The 13702-nt window shown below is 53.1% G+C and overlaps 1 protein-coding gene across 5 annotated transcripts; it reads right to left on the bottom strand.

Moving 5' to 3' along the window:
- Positions 1-822: 822 nt before the first annotated feature.
- On the bottom strand, positions 823-13653 carry HCN3 (hyperpolarization activated cyclic nucleotide gated potassium channel 3). Of its 5 annotated transcripts, none has more exons than XM_028163911.2 (9): positions 11531-13653; positions 10681-10758; positions 7253-7682; positions 6140-6301; positions 5505-5723; positions 4963-5109; positions 4301-4541; positions 3267-3431; positions 823-2778 (listed from the first exon to the last, which is right to left on the bottom strand). In XM_028163911.2, exons 3-9 carry the CDS (start codon positions 7661-7663, stop codon positions 2072-2074), a joined length of 2052 nt encoding a protein of 683 aa, XP_028019712.2. In that variant the 5' UTR covers positions 7664-7682; positions 10681-10758; positions 11531-13653; the 3' UTR covers positions 823-2071. The 5 variants fall into 5 exon arrangements, with proteins under 5 accessions (XP_028019712.2, XP_057387901.1, XP_057387908.1 ...); XM_057531918.1 differs by having other exon boundaries at positions 10681-11695; positions 12225-13653; XM_057531925.1 differs by having other exon boundaries at positions 10681-11695; positions 12727-13653.
- Positions 13654-13702: the final 49 nt, after the last annotated feature.

Here is a 13702-nt window from a genome sequence, read left to right as displayed (position 1 = left end):
GTGCCCCTCCTCCTCTGACCGAGCCAGCCCTGGACCCGTCCCTCATTTCTGCTCCCTCCTACAGCCCCACATCTAAGTCTTCTTTACTCCCAATCCTCCCTACCCTAGGCCACATCTGCCATCCAGGGTGCCCCCTCCCCCTCTCCATTTTGCACAGGCCTTGAAAGTCTGTATCCAATTAAGCACTGGCCATCCAACAGCACCAATGGTACATTCCCTGCATCTGATACTCTCAACTGGTCCCTAAAATACTCTGAGCCTTTAATCCAGCTTAACTGATTAATTCTATCCCCCCAGTCTTCCTGTACCTGGGGGCAGAGGTGAGGGGAACAGGACAATCATGTCCACAGTCTCCACAAAATCTCTATTTAAAAAATATTTCACATCCATGCAGTTTGACGTTCTCATATGTGGCCCTCATGATAATCTAGGCATCCCCCGAGGAGAGTGCCACCTCTTTCTTCATTGTCACTGTCAGTGATATCAAAGCACCACCCTTTTGGGGAAGCTAGGGTAGATGGAAGCCGGGGAGCCCCGAGAGCCAGGCGGGCTCATCCTTTCACTGTCTCTACCACCTCTAGGCTGGCAGGCCGCTCCCTGGCTGCTCTCATACCCACCTCATGCCTTGCTGGGTCAGGTGTCCTGCTACCTCCTCCTGTACCCCAGAATGCCCACTTTGTTCCCACACACAAGCCAGGAGCCAAAACAAGTGTCTCTATTTTCTTTTTAAACCTAGGTGTTTGGAAGCAATATAAAACCTCTCCCACACACCCAGAACCCCAGAACTGCCCACCCAGGAGAAAAGGAGATTTAGGGTCCTGGCCCCTCATTCTTTGATGCTGTAGAGTAGGTGTGGGGACAGAGGGGTGGGGTAGGGGGTTTCTCTTGTCCCTGAGAAGGCAGAGGTACTGGCTAGCCTGCCCTTCCCCAGGCTTGGATACCTCGAGCCCTCCCCTTACTCCTGCACCAGCAGCAAACTCAGTAGAAAGGAAAAAAAACCTAAAAATAAGAACAGTCCTCCTCTCCCTCTCAGGTGGCCTTCCTGCTCCTACCTAGTTAGGGAGAGGGCTCAAGTATTGCCACTGATGGGAGTTGGGCAAGGACCACAAGAGCTGGCATGGAGGGGCTCTGCCCATTCCTGTCTCCTTACCAGGAGGGGACGGGAGGGATGGATAAATGAATGGGTAAATAAAATGAATTGATAATAAATAAAATTAGCAAATGAGTGAATAAATACAGTTATTAAATGATTGAATAAATAAGAGTAAATAAATAAGGAAGGGAGCAAGGAAAGAAAACATTCCATCTAAGGATTCACTTGCCCCCAACCTGGGGGGAATCTACGCTGGCACACTAAATAAGGGGGCATCAACAATCTCTTAGCTTCAAGGGGGCCATCACTGGGACAGGGGCATAGGGAGGAGGTGGCTCCCAGTTTACAAAAAGGCAGTTCTACCACAGAGACAGAGAGTGCAAGGAACTTGTCAGGAGATGTGTGTTCCCACTCAGGGGGTATAGACGGGGAGGGTCCACGCGTGGCAGTAAAGCTGGATGCCCACACCAGGGACCCAAGACGTTTGTTGACAGCAGCGGGGGAACAGGTAATTGGCAGTGCCCAGCTATGCTAGCGGACAGGAAGATAACCATGCCAGGCAGAACCTGCAAGGTCATGGGCAGGAAAACAGAGACATCTAGTTACTTGGCAGTGATGGTGGTGGCAAGTACTTGTGCTTAGTAAGATGGGATCATGGGCCCAGGCCTGCACCTGGCAGGACCATGGCTAGGGGAATACCCTAATCAGAGGGCTTGGAGTCACTTCTACTTGGCAGTGGAGACATACAGCGTCTGGTACAGTGCCTTGAACATGGTAGGCGCTAAGTATCTTTGATGAATGGGTGAATGGATTAGGAGGATGTCAGGTTGCAGGGCGCCTGAGCTGAGAACAGAGACCATCTTCTTGGTACTAAGGGGAGATACTCCCATAGGGCACTGTTTCAGGTCCCCTTGGTGTCCCCAAGAGGCGTCTGCCCTCTGGCACATACTACTGCACCCGAGAGCTTACCCAAAGGTTTCACATGTTGGAAGAGAGCTGGGGGCCCCGGGGAGTGGCTGGCTCAGGCACTGATGGCCTGGGGGGCTGGGCTGTCCCTGGAGGCTTAGCCAGGAGCCCTGAGGGGGGCAGGCGTTCACTTCCTGAGCCCTTACACCCAGGAGAGCCATCACCTGCCGCCCGCTGAGGCAGAGAGGGCTGGGAGGCTGAGAGTGGGCGGCCCCGAGGTCCTAGTCGCCGTCCACCTCCTCCCGGGGGAGGCCCCAGCAGTGACACCTGGGAGCGCCCAGCCCGGGACAGGCTGGCATGGAGGGTTCGGGCCGGTGGGGCCGGCAGGCGGGAGGTGGATGCCCAAGGCCCCCGGGCCAGCAGAGGGCCGGCTCGGACAGGGACAAGTGGGGAGGCTGGGGAGCCTGCTCCTGCTGATCTTCGAGCAGAGCGAGCAAGGAGGGTGACTGGAGAGTCAGGGGAGAGGGGGAGAGGGCCCCGCTGGTGCGTCAGGGCAATGGCCACATTGGAGGTCACGGCGGCTGCTTGCAGGGGTGCGTGCACTAGTGGCTCCCACAGCACCGGCTTTCCGCTGAGCCGAGCTCCTGTGCCTGGGGCCAGGCCCCGAACGCCCCGAGCCATATCCCTGTCGTGCTGCACCAAGTGCTGCTCCATGATGCCCCCGCTGCTGCCTGGACTTGGCTCAGAGCGCTTCCGCTGCAGTATGGAATTCTTCTTGCCTAGAAATTGTCCCGCGGGAAGGAGTTAAGGATAGGAAAGGAATCCAAGATGAAGGTTGGATATCAAAAGTATGAGGGTAACAAGATGGAGTCAAGGGATGGTGGTGGGGTGAAGGTAGGGGATAGGGGTCAAGAGTATGGAGATGGAGTTGGGGGATGGAGGTTGGGAGATGGGGGTTGGAGGAAGAGGGTCAGGGGATGAGAGTATGTACCAGAGATGGTGAGGGTCAGGGACTGGTACTCAGGGAAGGAGGATTCAAGGCATGGGAACTTGGGGTGATATCTCCAGGGGTAGGAGATGCTGAGTGGTAAGGACAGGGAGCCACAGTGTTGAAAGCCCTATTGGGGCATTTGCTGGGACTAGGTTGGCCTGGGGCGTGATGCTGAGGCGCTGGAGCCTGGACCCTGGGACGCTGGGGACTCCTTGCTATGGACAAGGGGTGAGGGCACAGCCTGGACCCAGGGCAGACAGGGTGGACAGGCCTCACCAATGCGGCGCAGCCGATCCATGGCCACTGTCTCGAAGGCCCGGCGCATCATGGGGAACTCCTCGAGCACGGCGTTGAAATGGTCCACGCTGAGCGAGTAGAGGCGGCAGTAGGTGTCAGCACGCACACTGGCTGTGCGTCGGCCCCGAGTCAGCAGACAGATTTCTGGTGAAGTTGGGAGGAGGCCTTCAAAACCACTGTCCACAGAACTCCCTCTCACTGGGCCTGCAGCAGCTGACCCAGATTCCTCAGGCTCCTCCCCAGATGGGAGAAACTAACGATTACCCACCCACCCAGGGTCCCTAAATGCTCCAAGCATGCTCACTCTCCAGACCTGCGTAATTACTGTCCTTCTCATTCTGTCCAAATTAAAGCTGATAACCAGGCAGCTCTTGCTGGCCCCCAGACACCTAGTTATTCCACTCCACTTTAATTCCCAACCCACCTCCACTGCTTTAGCCCAAGGGGTAGGCCTGGGGCAGTGCCCTCTGTGTGCCCTCCCCTCCCACCCCTTTGAAGGAACACCAAGGACAAAAGCAGTGCCAAAGCGAAAAGGGTAACACAATGGGGATGTTGGAAGGTGGTGGGTGATTTGGGGACTGAGAGAATATATGAGCCTCAAATCACTTTGGGTAGCAGCTGGCAGAACTGCCCCCACTGCCACAGGCTAGGTCCCTGATTCATACCACCAAGGCATTCCACAAGGGAGCCACAAAGGTCAAGCCCCTGGGACAGCACTGCTTTATTCCTATCTTTCCCTCATGGAAATCTCATGAGATCCTTGGATTTCACTGCTTAAGGGTTCTAAAAGGCCCACTGGCCCAGTAATTTTCAACCTGGCTATACACTGGAATCTCTTAAGAAGCTTTTAAAAATACAGAACTCCAGACCCCAGACCCAGAGATTCTGATTGAATAGGCCTGGGGAGGAGCTGGAACTCTATGATCCTGCAGCATAGCCAGGTGAAGACCCTGATCCAGGGGAGCAGTTGCCCTCTGCTCCAGACCCCCCGACCCTCCCTGAGGCCTGCTGACCCCCAAAGTATGATCCATCAGTGAGGCGGGTGTCCCGGGCGCCACGTGCCAGCACACTGAGCAGCCCATGCTGGATGAAGTACATCTTCCTGCCCACGGAGCCCTCACGCACCACGAGGTCCCCCGGCTGGAAGACCTCAAAGCGTAGCTTGGTGAGCACGGCCGTGACGAAGCTGGGGTCGGCGTGGGCGAACAGCGGCATGTGAGCCACGAGGCCCCGGCAGGTGAAGTTAATGATCTCCTGGGCAGGGGAGGGGCCTGTCAGGCAGGCTGTGCCCCCTGCCCCGAGGTGCCCCCATCGAGCTCATCTGTCTCCAGAAGCCCCACCCCTGGGGTCATGATCTGCCAAAGGACGGGTATGCTTCAGTGGGCCTGGGACAATCTCTAAGCTCCTGCCTTCAGAGCTCTCCCATGAGCCTTCACAGGACCATCCCCCACAAACAGAGATCCCTGCAGCCCTCCCCAGTATATTTCACCCCTATAAGAGCTTCAAGAAAGACCCTAGCCCTTAAAAGTCCTGTAAAGGCCTGACCTCCCATGGGGCCCTCTGTAGGCCCCACTCCCTTTAGGTGCACCTGCTGACCAATAGCCCCCACCCCAGATGGCATCCCAGAAGCCCAGGTCCTTGAAGAGCCTCCCTCCAGGGCCCCGCCCAGTCCCACCTCCCGAAGCGGTTCGCTCAGCTCTCCTAGGATGCTTTCCTCATCAAACATCTTGCCCTGGTAGCGGTGCTCGTAGTACTCATGGATGCGCTGCCGTGTGTCAGCTGGCAGCTTGTGGAAGGACATATACTGCTCCACCTGCTTGTACTGGAGAGCCAGCCGATGGCCAGCAGGCAAGAAAACACAGAGACAGATATGGAGCCAGAACAGCGTGTGGGGAGCGGTGTGTGAAGGAAGGTCACAGACGTGGGCCAAACCCAGAGGGTTGAAACATGGAGGCAGAAGGGTATGTAGATAATGGTGGATACAGGGAGGACACAGAGCACAATCACAGGAAAAGCCAGACATGGGCGGGGGTGGGGGGGGTGTAGTCCAAGGACAGGTGCATTGGTCCAAACAAGGAAAAGGTACACACATGGCACAAATGGACATGGGGCAAGGCAGGACACAGAGATCCAACAAGGGCATGCGTCAGAATGGGCTCCAAGTTGAGCGACCCAGCCTCCAGCACCCCTCCCCTGCCTTCTCCTGCCCCTGCTGACCTTCTCCTGGTACTGGCGCCGAGAAGAGTCCAGGGACTGGATGAGGGCGGTGGCGTGGCCGATGAACATGGCGTAGCACGTGGCGCCCACGATCATGCTGAGCATGGTGAGCCAGACGTCGGGCATGCCTACAGGTGCCTGCTGCCCGTAGCCAATGCAGAGCATGTGGCTCATGGCCTTGAACAGGGCGTGGGAATACTGGCGGCCCCATGAGTGGTTCTGGGGGGGCAGAGTGTATTGCAGAGCTGGGCATAGACCCCTCAGAGCCTCATTCTCCTCCTGCCCCCTCTTCTCTTTCAGTCCTTCTGTCTGCCCCCTTCTACTTTAGACCTGCCTGCTGGGGGAGGAACTCAGGTTTGGTTCTGGGGGGCCTGAGACAGAAGGGGCCTCTTTTACAGCATGGGGGCTGCAGTTTCTGCCTAGGTTTCCTTCCCTGCCTGCTCCCTCCAACACACAAACACTTCTTCTGGGCCTCTTTCCACTCTCCTCTCACCTCCCCACCTCCTCACTCCTGTCTTCTCTCTTGGCCATCTCTCCATCATCTCCCACCTCCTGCCCCCTTTGTTCATCCCTCCTGCTCAGGGAGAAGAGCCCTTGGAAGGCCCAGGAGGGGCTGAGCTGTGGGGAGTTCTCACCACCATATGGTTGATGGAGACCCAGCAGTCGGGAGGGAAGTCCTGCAGCATGGGGACCAGGAACTGCAGACAGCCATCCCAGTGACATAGCAGCAGCATCATTCCGATGAGGTTGAAGATGCGAACCACAGCACTGGCCAGGTCATAGGTCATGTGAAAGATCTGAGGAGTCCGAGGAGGGGCTGCTGTGGACAGGAACCCCTCTCTGCCAGTACTTCTCCATTCCTGGCCTTGCAAATACTCTCTTTGAATTTCTCTCTAGCCCCGGCCCTCATGAATGTTAAAACTGTGGCTATTATTCACTCGTATAGAGCTTTACAGCGAATAGAGCTAATACAAAGGAGGTTGTATTACTACTCTCATCTTATAAAAAGGAAAATCGATGCCAATCATGTGCCCCAAATCACACAGCAAGTGTCACAGCAGAGACTCAAAAAGGTCTGCTGCACAAGTTGCCCAAGTGTAGCCTGGGAAAGAGGAGAGAGGGCATTTCACAGTGTAATGTCCCCAGGGCATATATAATGATTAATGCCAGAAGTCCTCTTCCCCTCCAATAATAAAAATAATAATAGGTAATTTACTGAGAACTTACTATGTGCCAGGCACTGTTCTAGGTGCTTTACAGGTATTCATTCACTCCTTTAATCCTTACAACCTTATCATATGTAAGTATATTTAACATTTTCATTTTATAGAAGGGGAAACCAAGTCTCATACAGTAAACAGTAAAACTGGGATCTGACCACAAGCAATGAGATTGCAGAGCCCACACTCTGAACCACTAAACTCTGCTGCTGTCCTGAAGCTGAAACTCAAGCCTCTCCCACACTCTGCAATTCTTAACTTCTCTCCTACACCTTCCTCCCAGAGTCCAACTAACCCTCAAGTGTTTGTCCAGCAGTTGTACTCCACCCTCCTGCACCACCACCTTCTCACCTTGGGGACCCATCCCCTGAACACTCATTCTGTCCCTGCTTCTCCTCTACCAACTTTGGAGACAGCCCTCCCTTGGAAGCCCCACCCATCTGCCCCACCCCATAAAGTCACCAGGAGCCCCACCCATATCGCTGTCTGGAGTAGTCTGCGAGCCCCCTGCCCACCTCCCCACCCCACCTCCTCCCACTGGTGTATGTAGCGGATGAGGCGGGAAAGGCGGAGCAGCCGCAGCAGGCTGAGGATCTTGGTGAAACGCACGATGCGCAGGGCCCGAGCTGTTTTGTAGACCTCGGTGTCCAGTCGTGGCTCCAGCTCCACCACCAGGAAAATGTAATCCACAGGAATAGAGGAGATAAGGTCAACCAGGAACCAGGTGCGCAGGTAGCGTGTGCGGATGGCCCGCGGTGCCAGCAAGATCTCAGCACCCTCCTCTACCACGATGCCCGTGCGGAAGTTGAGCACCAGATCCATCAGGAAGAAAGTGTCAGAGAGGACGTTGAAGACGATCCAAGGTGGGGAGTTCTCCTCCTTGAAGAAGGTGATGCCCACAGGTAGCACAATGAGGTTCCCCACCATCAGCAGGAGCATGATCAGGTCCCAGTAAAACCTAAGGTTGGGATGGGATGGGAAGTAAGACCACAGTGATATTTCACGATGATGGTCAGCCACTAGACTAAGGGCAGATAGTCTCTCAGACAAAAGTGGGCAAGGGTGCAGAACAACAGAATGACCATTCTCAGCTAGTGGGAGTGTAAATTGGGACCACCATTTGGAAAAATAGTTTGGAATTATCTAGTAAAGTTAAACATTTGCATCCCCTGCAACCCAGCAATTCTATTCCTAGGTATACACACATTCAAGGGAAAAACGTGCTCCAGGAGATATATACAGGGATAACAGCATTAAATCTGGAAATAATCCAAATGTTCATCAGTAGAAAAATGTAGATAAATAAGATAAACACAATAGATAAATAGATAAATACACCATGATACACTCATACCCTGGAATATTATATAACTGTGAAATCACCCAACTGCAGCTACATTCCACAGTACGAATGAATCTCACAAATTTAATGTTGAGAAACAAAAGGATACACACTGTATGATTCCACACATACAAAATTCAAAACTAGGCCAAACTAAACTGCGTCATTTAGGGATTCACAGAAAAGTGGTAAAACTATAAAGAAAAGTAAGAAAATGAGTACCAAAAGTTAGAATAGTGGGTTTGGGAAAGGAATGTAAGAGCAGTAGGGAGCCTTCTGGGGTATCAGCAATGTAGTCTCTCTTGACCTAATAGTTGTTACATGTGAGTTTGCTTTACAATTATTCTTTCATATATGTGTGTGTGTGTGTGTGTGTGTATATATATATCCTGCTATATACTATACTATATATATATCTACCTTATATATTTACTATATATATATCTCTACTATATATATATCCCTACTAAATATACCCCTAATGTGCATATATATATTCTTTATATAGTAATATATGTAATATCCTTACTATATGTATATGATCTATGTCACTATTATTAAATATTCTTATTATTAAATATTTTTTAAGTTAAAAAAAGATAAATACCCTGTGCTGATCTCACAGGGTTGTTGAAAAAATATGCACTGAGACAATGGATGTGACTGTGCTGTACAAGCACTAGTTGGTATTATGACTCACCCACCCTTTATCCCCAGATTTCTGAAGAGGTTGCTGCTTTTCCCATCTCTAGCTCTCTGTCCATTCCTAGTCTAGGACTTCATGCCTTCCCTAGCCTTCCCCAGCCTTCCCCACCCCATTCCTCCTCCCCAGCACAGTTGGGCCCATAGTTCCTGTTTCTCTGCTGGGATCTGCTCATCTGTGTCCCGGGGTGGGGATGGTCTGTCCTGCCTCCCAACTGAACTAGCTTTTCAGGTATGCCCCTCCCTCCTCCACAGCATCTCAGACAGGGCTGCACATACAGAGAAGCTCCATAGCAGATCCTGAGACAGCAAGGCTTGAAGCTCTGCACTCCTTTCCTCCCCTAACCTCCCTGTGCCCAATGGGACTCTGGCTGAGCCCAGGCAAGGGCATGGGCAGGGGAGAGCCATACTGCTGTGGTGGAAGCTGTGAAAAGAAGAGGTCAGGAGGGAGTGAGGTGAAGCCTTCATTCAAAGAAGTTAATTGGACAATCTCAGGGTCCCAAGTAGCTATGGTGGTTTCAATTCCAGGACACACCTAGATGCAGTATCAACCCAGGACCCAGTCCCTTCTGACTCTGACTGCAAAAATCAACCCTTTCAGCCCCAGAAAGAAGTTTGGTGGTCCCCAAGTCCAGGCCTCCAGGAAGCCCTTCAGACTGTGTGATTTCAATCAACAACAAATCCTGGATCCCCTCTTCTTCTCTTTCCTGGCCACTGGAGAAATCCTGTACTGTAAGCTGGGAGAGGAGAGGGAAAGAGGGTTTGCCTAGCCATAGAGCATCTTCACAGCCTGACTCACAGGCAGTCACAAGCCTGGCGTGTGATGCAGGAGAGAGGACAGAAAAGAAGCACAATAATAAGGGGGATACATGGCTTCTGGGGATACATCTGAGGGTGAAATGGGGGAGGGGAGGGAGATCCACAGGAGATTAGAAAAGGTGCATGGTAGGCTGAGAATGAGGCAGTAAAAACGAGGGGAATGAAAGGAAAAAATGAGAGAAAGAGGAACATTTAGGGAGTGTGTATGTCTGTGGATTAAGATGATGTCTAGGTCTCCAGTTGTGTTTCCAGGCTCCTGATTCACACCTCATCCTTTCTGCTCATTTAGCTCCCCAGGTTAGGTGCTTTGCACACATCCTTGCCACATCCAGAAACTGTTCTTCATTTCCCCCAAGGACAGGGTTGCTCTCCTCCCCTAGCGACCTTGATGTAGAGGTACAGCCTGATGGGGACTATGGAATGGCCCCACCCCCACTCTTCGTTCCTTCGGTCTGGTAGTCACCTGGGCGGTGGTCATATGGGGGGTGGCCTTGCCCCTGTGTTTCTGTCTCAAATCGCTCTGCGTCCAGGCCCTACCCTGTCGAATGCCGCCTTCAGCACCAGGGACAGCGATCAGAACTGCTGTCTGGACACTCCCTCCTCCCCTTCCGCAGCGTCCCTATTTTTTCTGGTAGCCTGCCCTGCTGAACTAGGCGGGTGCTGGGGGTGGGAATGGGGACAGTGGGAAATAGCGGGGCTTGGTTTCTCCCTCAGGCTGACCCCGAGCCTCGGAACATGATAAATTCCCCAGATCCCCAGCAAGCAGGACAGGAGGAGAGAGCAGTCCCTAATTCCAGTATTCCCTGTGGTGCAGGTAGGGTACCGGGTTCCTGAAATGGGAAATCCAGGTCTCTGGTGTCCGCTTGTCCCTTCCAGCGCCCCCAGAATGAAAAGTCACCAAGGACCTCCGGCTGGGGATCCTTCACCCAAGAATTCCCGGGCTAGGTTGGGGGAAGTGACTCTGTCGTGCCAACAGGGGACCCCTGGGCCGGAAATGAAGTGTCCGTGGAGGGTGGGGCGGGCCCGGCCCCCCTGTCGCGGCCCGTGAGGGTGGGATCTGTGTCCCCCGCCCTCCCTGCCGGACCCCCAGTACCGGAAGTCGCTGTAGGGGTGGATGATCCAGGCCCCCGCTGACTTGACCCGCTCCTGCTCGATTTCCACTGCTTTGTGGCTGCCGAACACGCGAAGGGAGAACTTGTTGACCGTGGGCTGGAGCAGCGTCCCGAGCTGCCTCCTCTTGGGCTCGGGCCCGGTCCCGGGCCTGGACCCAGGGATCGCATCCGAGGCCGTGGTGGTAGACGCCGGGGCAGCAGGAGGCGCCCTCTCCAGCCCAGGGGTCGCCCCATCGCTGGCCCTAGTCGTCGGCCGCTGCTCCGCCTCCATGACGCCCGTTAGCTTACACGTTTGGCCTCCTAGACCCTGCCGCGGCCATTCGGGACCCCCGACCCCTCCCGGAGTCGGAGCGGGCGCAGCCCGGCTGACTCGGAGCGGAGGCGTAGTCGGCTGGGAACCGCCGGCGCGCGGAGAGGAGGGGGTGTGTGCGACAGACTCTCCCGCGGGCGGCGGGCGGGTTGCGATGCGCCCCCTGGCGAAAGCCGAGCGAAGGCTGGGCAGGGCGGGCGGAGGCGGGGCGGACCGAGAGCCATCCCGGGAAGGGGCGGGACCAATGTAACTTGTAACCCGAGGGACCCCCTGGTGGGCGTGGCTTAGCCAATGGGGGCGGTCCTCCAAGTATAGGAAGAGAAGGAGGGGAAACGCAGCCAGTGCCACGGAGAGGGCATGGTCTAGCGTTGAAGGGCTTTTATCCACTGAGTGCCAGGGAGGCGGAGCCGCCTGCGAGTGGCGGGTAAACCGGATGCTGGTTGTAGCTCGTGAGGCTCGGGAGAGCGAAGAATTGGGAACCAGTGGAAGAGATGGGGAATAGCTTTTAAAATTCTTCTTACCCACTCTCGCTTATGGACTTCCTGCGTTTCACTTTTTTCTCTCAGCACTCTCCTAGGCATACTCCTTTCTTCTGACCTCCTCCATACTGCTCCCCCTCGTATTTCATTTCCGAACTCATCTGCCAACCCTCACCAAAAGCAATTCTGCCAGTTACTGAGTGGACGCTGAGGATACAAGGATGAACACAAAGTCCTAACCATAAAGCCAGTGCTCCTCTATGCCCGCAAATGAGACAGGTAAATTACAGTGCTATGTGATGTAAAGGGCTATTTTGGGGTTTTTTTTGGCTGTGCTGCACGGCTTGCGGGATCTTAGGTCCCCGACCAGGGATTGAACCCTGGGCCCTCGGCAGTGAAAGTGTGGAGTCCTAACCACTGGATCACCAGGGAATTCCCTGAAAGTTCTTAAATATCTCAAATTCTTCCCCTCATCTCCACTTATTATTGTCACTGCCTTATTTCAAGCCCTCAGAATTTTTTCACCTAGATTATTTCAGACGCCTCTAAACGGGTCTCTGAACTCTCTCAGGCCAATTATTTTTCCACAGTCTGCCAGAGTTACCTTCCTAAATCCAAATGTAGCTATATCACTTGCTTAATGTCCTTCAAACTTCCCCATCTTCTATAGGATTACAGTTAAATTCCTTAGAATGACATACAAGGCCCTGCAAAATTTGGACCTAGTTTCAACAACCTTTATTGTGATAGTTCCTCTCTTGAAAGCCAGGAGTCCAATTCTGTTTAAATGTTTTGTTCTGCTTTGTCTCCAGACCTTTGCAAATATATTCTCTGCCTGCTATCCTTCTCCTCCAATTCACTTTCCAACAGTTGGTTCAGATGTCATCTCCTCTAGGAAACCTAAATAGAAACACATTTATAACTCTACTTTCCCAAGCTAGGGTCTAGTCTACAGCTTTCTTACAGTGACCAGGGCACCGCTGTTTATAACACCTCTTGTCTCACAGCTGCCAATATTTGTTTACAGGTCTTTCTCTTCCATTAGACCATCGGTCCCCAACCTTTTTGGCACCAGGGACTGGTTTCTTGGAAGACAATTTTTCCACGGATGGGGGGTGGGGTGGGGGATGGTTCAGGTGGTAATGCGAGCGATGGGGGGATGGTTCAGGCAGTAGAGCGACCGGGAGCGATGGGGAATGGCAGATGAAGCTTTGCTTGGTCGCCCGCCTGCCGCTCACCTCCTGCTGTGTGGCCTGGTTTCTAACAGGCCACTGACAGGACAGGTCCATGGCCCCGAGGGTTGGGGACCGCTGCGTTATAGACTGTGAAGCTGTGAAGAACAAAAGCCTTACGCCTGCCACAATGCTAGACACATAGTGAACACTTAGTAAACGCTTGTTGAATAAGGGAAGTGTTCATGGAAGAGCAAGTGAACTACACTGCCCTCTTCACCCCTTAATTATTCTTCCTCTTCTATTTTAGGAAACTTTTCCTAAACCATTTCTGGCCAACTGATGTAAGCTCCATCTGATTATCCACCATCCTGGCTCCCCTCAGATATTTTACTTGAATATAGTTATCCTCAGGTTATTTTTTTCATTTCCCTTATTATTTCTCAATTCCTTCTATAGCGTCTCTAACTCTGCCCAGTTTGTCTCAAGGTCTCCTTCTCTTTCCTCATTTTTTAAATTCAGTAAATTTACACTTCTCATATATCATGTGTAAGTACGTAACATAAAGTTCTCAAAAAATTTCCCTTTCTTTGGCACCTGATTCTCCACCCCTCCATTTCTCAAACCTTTCCTCCAAGGCCATACTCCGCTCCCCCACCCACCCCGAAACGTGCGTAGCTTTTGCTCAGGAGGAAAGGTGGGAGCCCTTCTTTGCTGTTGTTAGGCTGCCGAACTGTTTTAAGAACTGAACTTTCACAGGCTATGCTTGAGAATCACACCTCACCACCAAGTCTCAAAAGGTTTGCAGAGCGGCGACATTCCGTAAACAACAACCCCTTCTTTTCAACCTCCAAACCTAACAAAACAAGCCACAGAAGTCTCATGAAATAGGTAAAAGATCGAGGAAGGATACGGAAGGACACGAGGCGGGAAGGGGGACGGGGGGCGCGGGCCTGGTAATCCCCGACGACTCTCTCCCCGCCCCCATGAACTTCCACCCTAGCACCTCCTCCGCTCTCACGGGCGGACTGCCGCGAGCTAC

Source organism: Balaenoptera acutorostrata, chromosome 1, assembly GCF_949987535.1.
Source record: "Balaenoptera acutorostrata chromosome 1, mBalAcu1.1, whole genome shotgun sequence".
Taxonomy (NCBI): Eukaryota; Metazoa; Chordata; class Mammalia; order Artiodactyla; family Balaenopteridae; genus Balaenoptera; species Balaenoptera acutorostrata.
The sequence above is the reverse complement of the archived record's forward strand: the minus strand, read 5'-3'. Positions and strand labels throughout refer to the sequence as shown.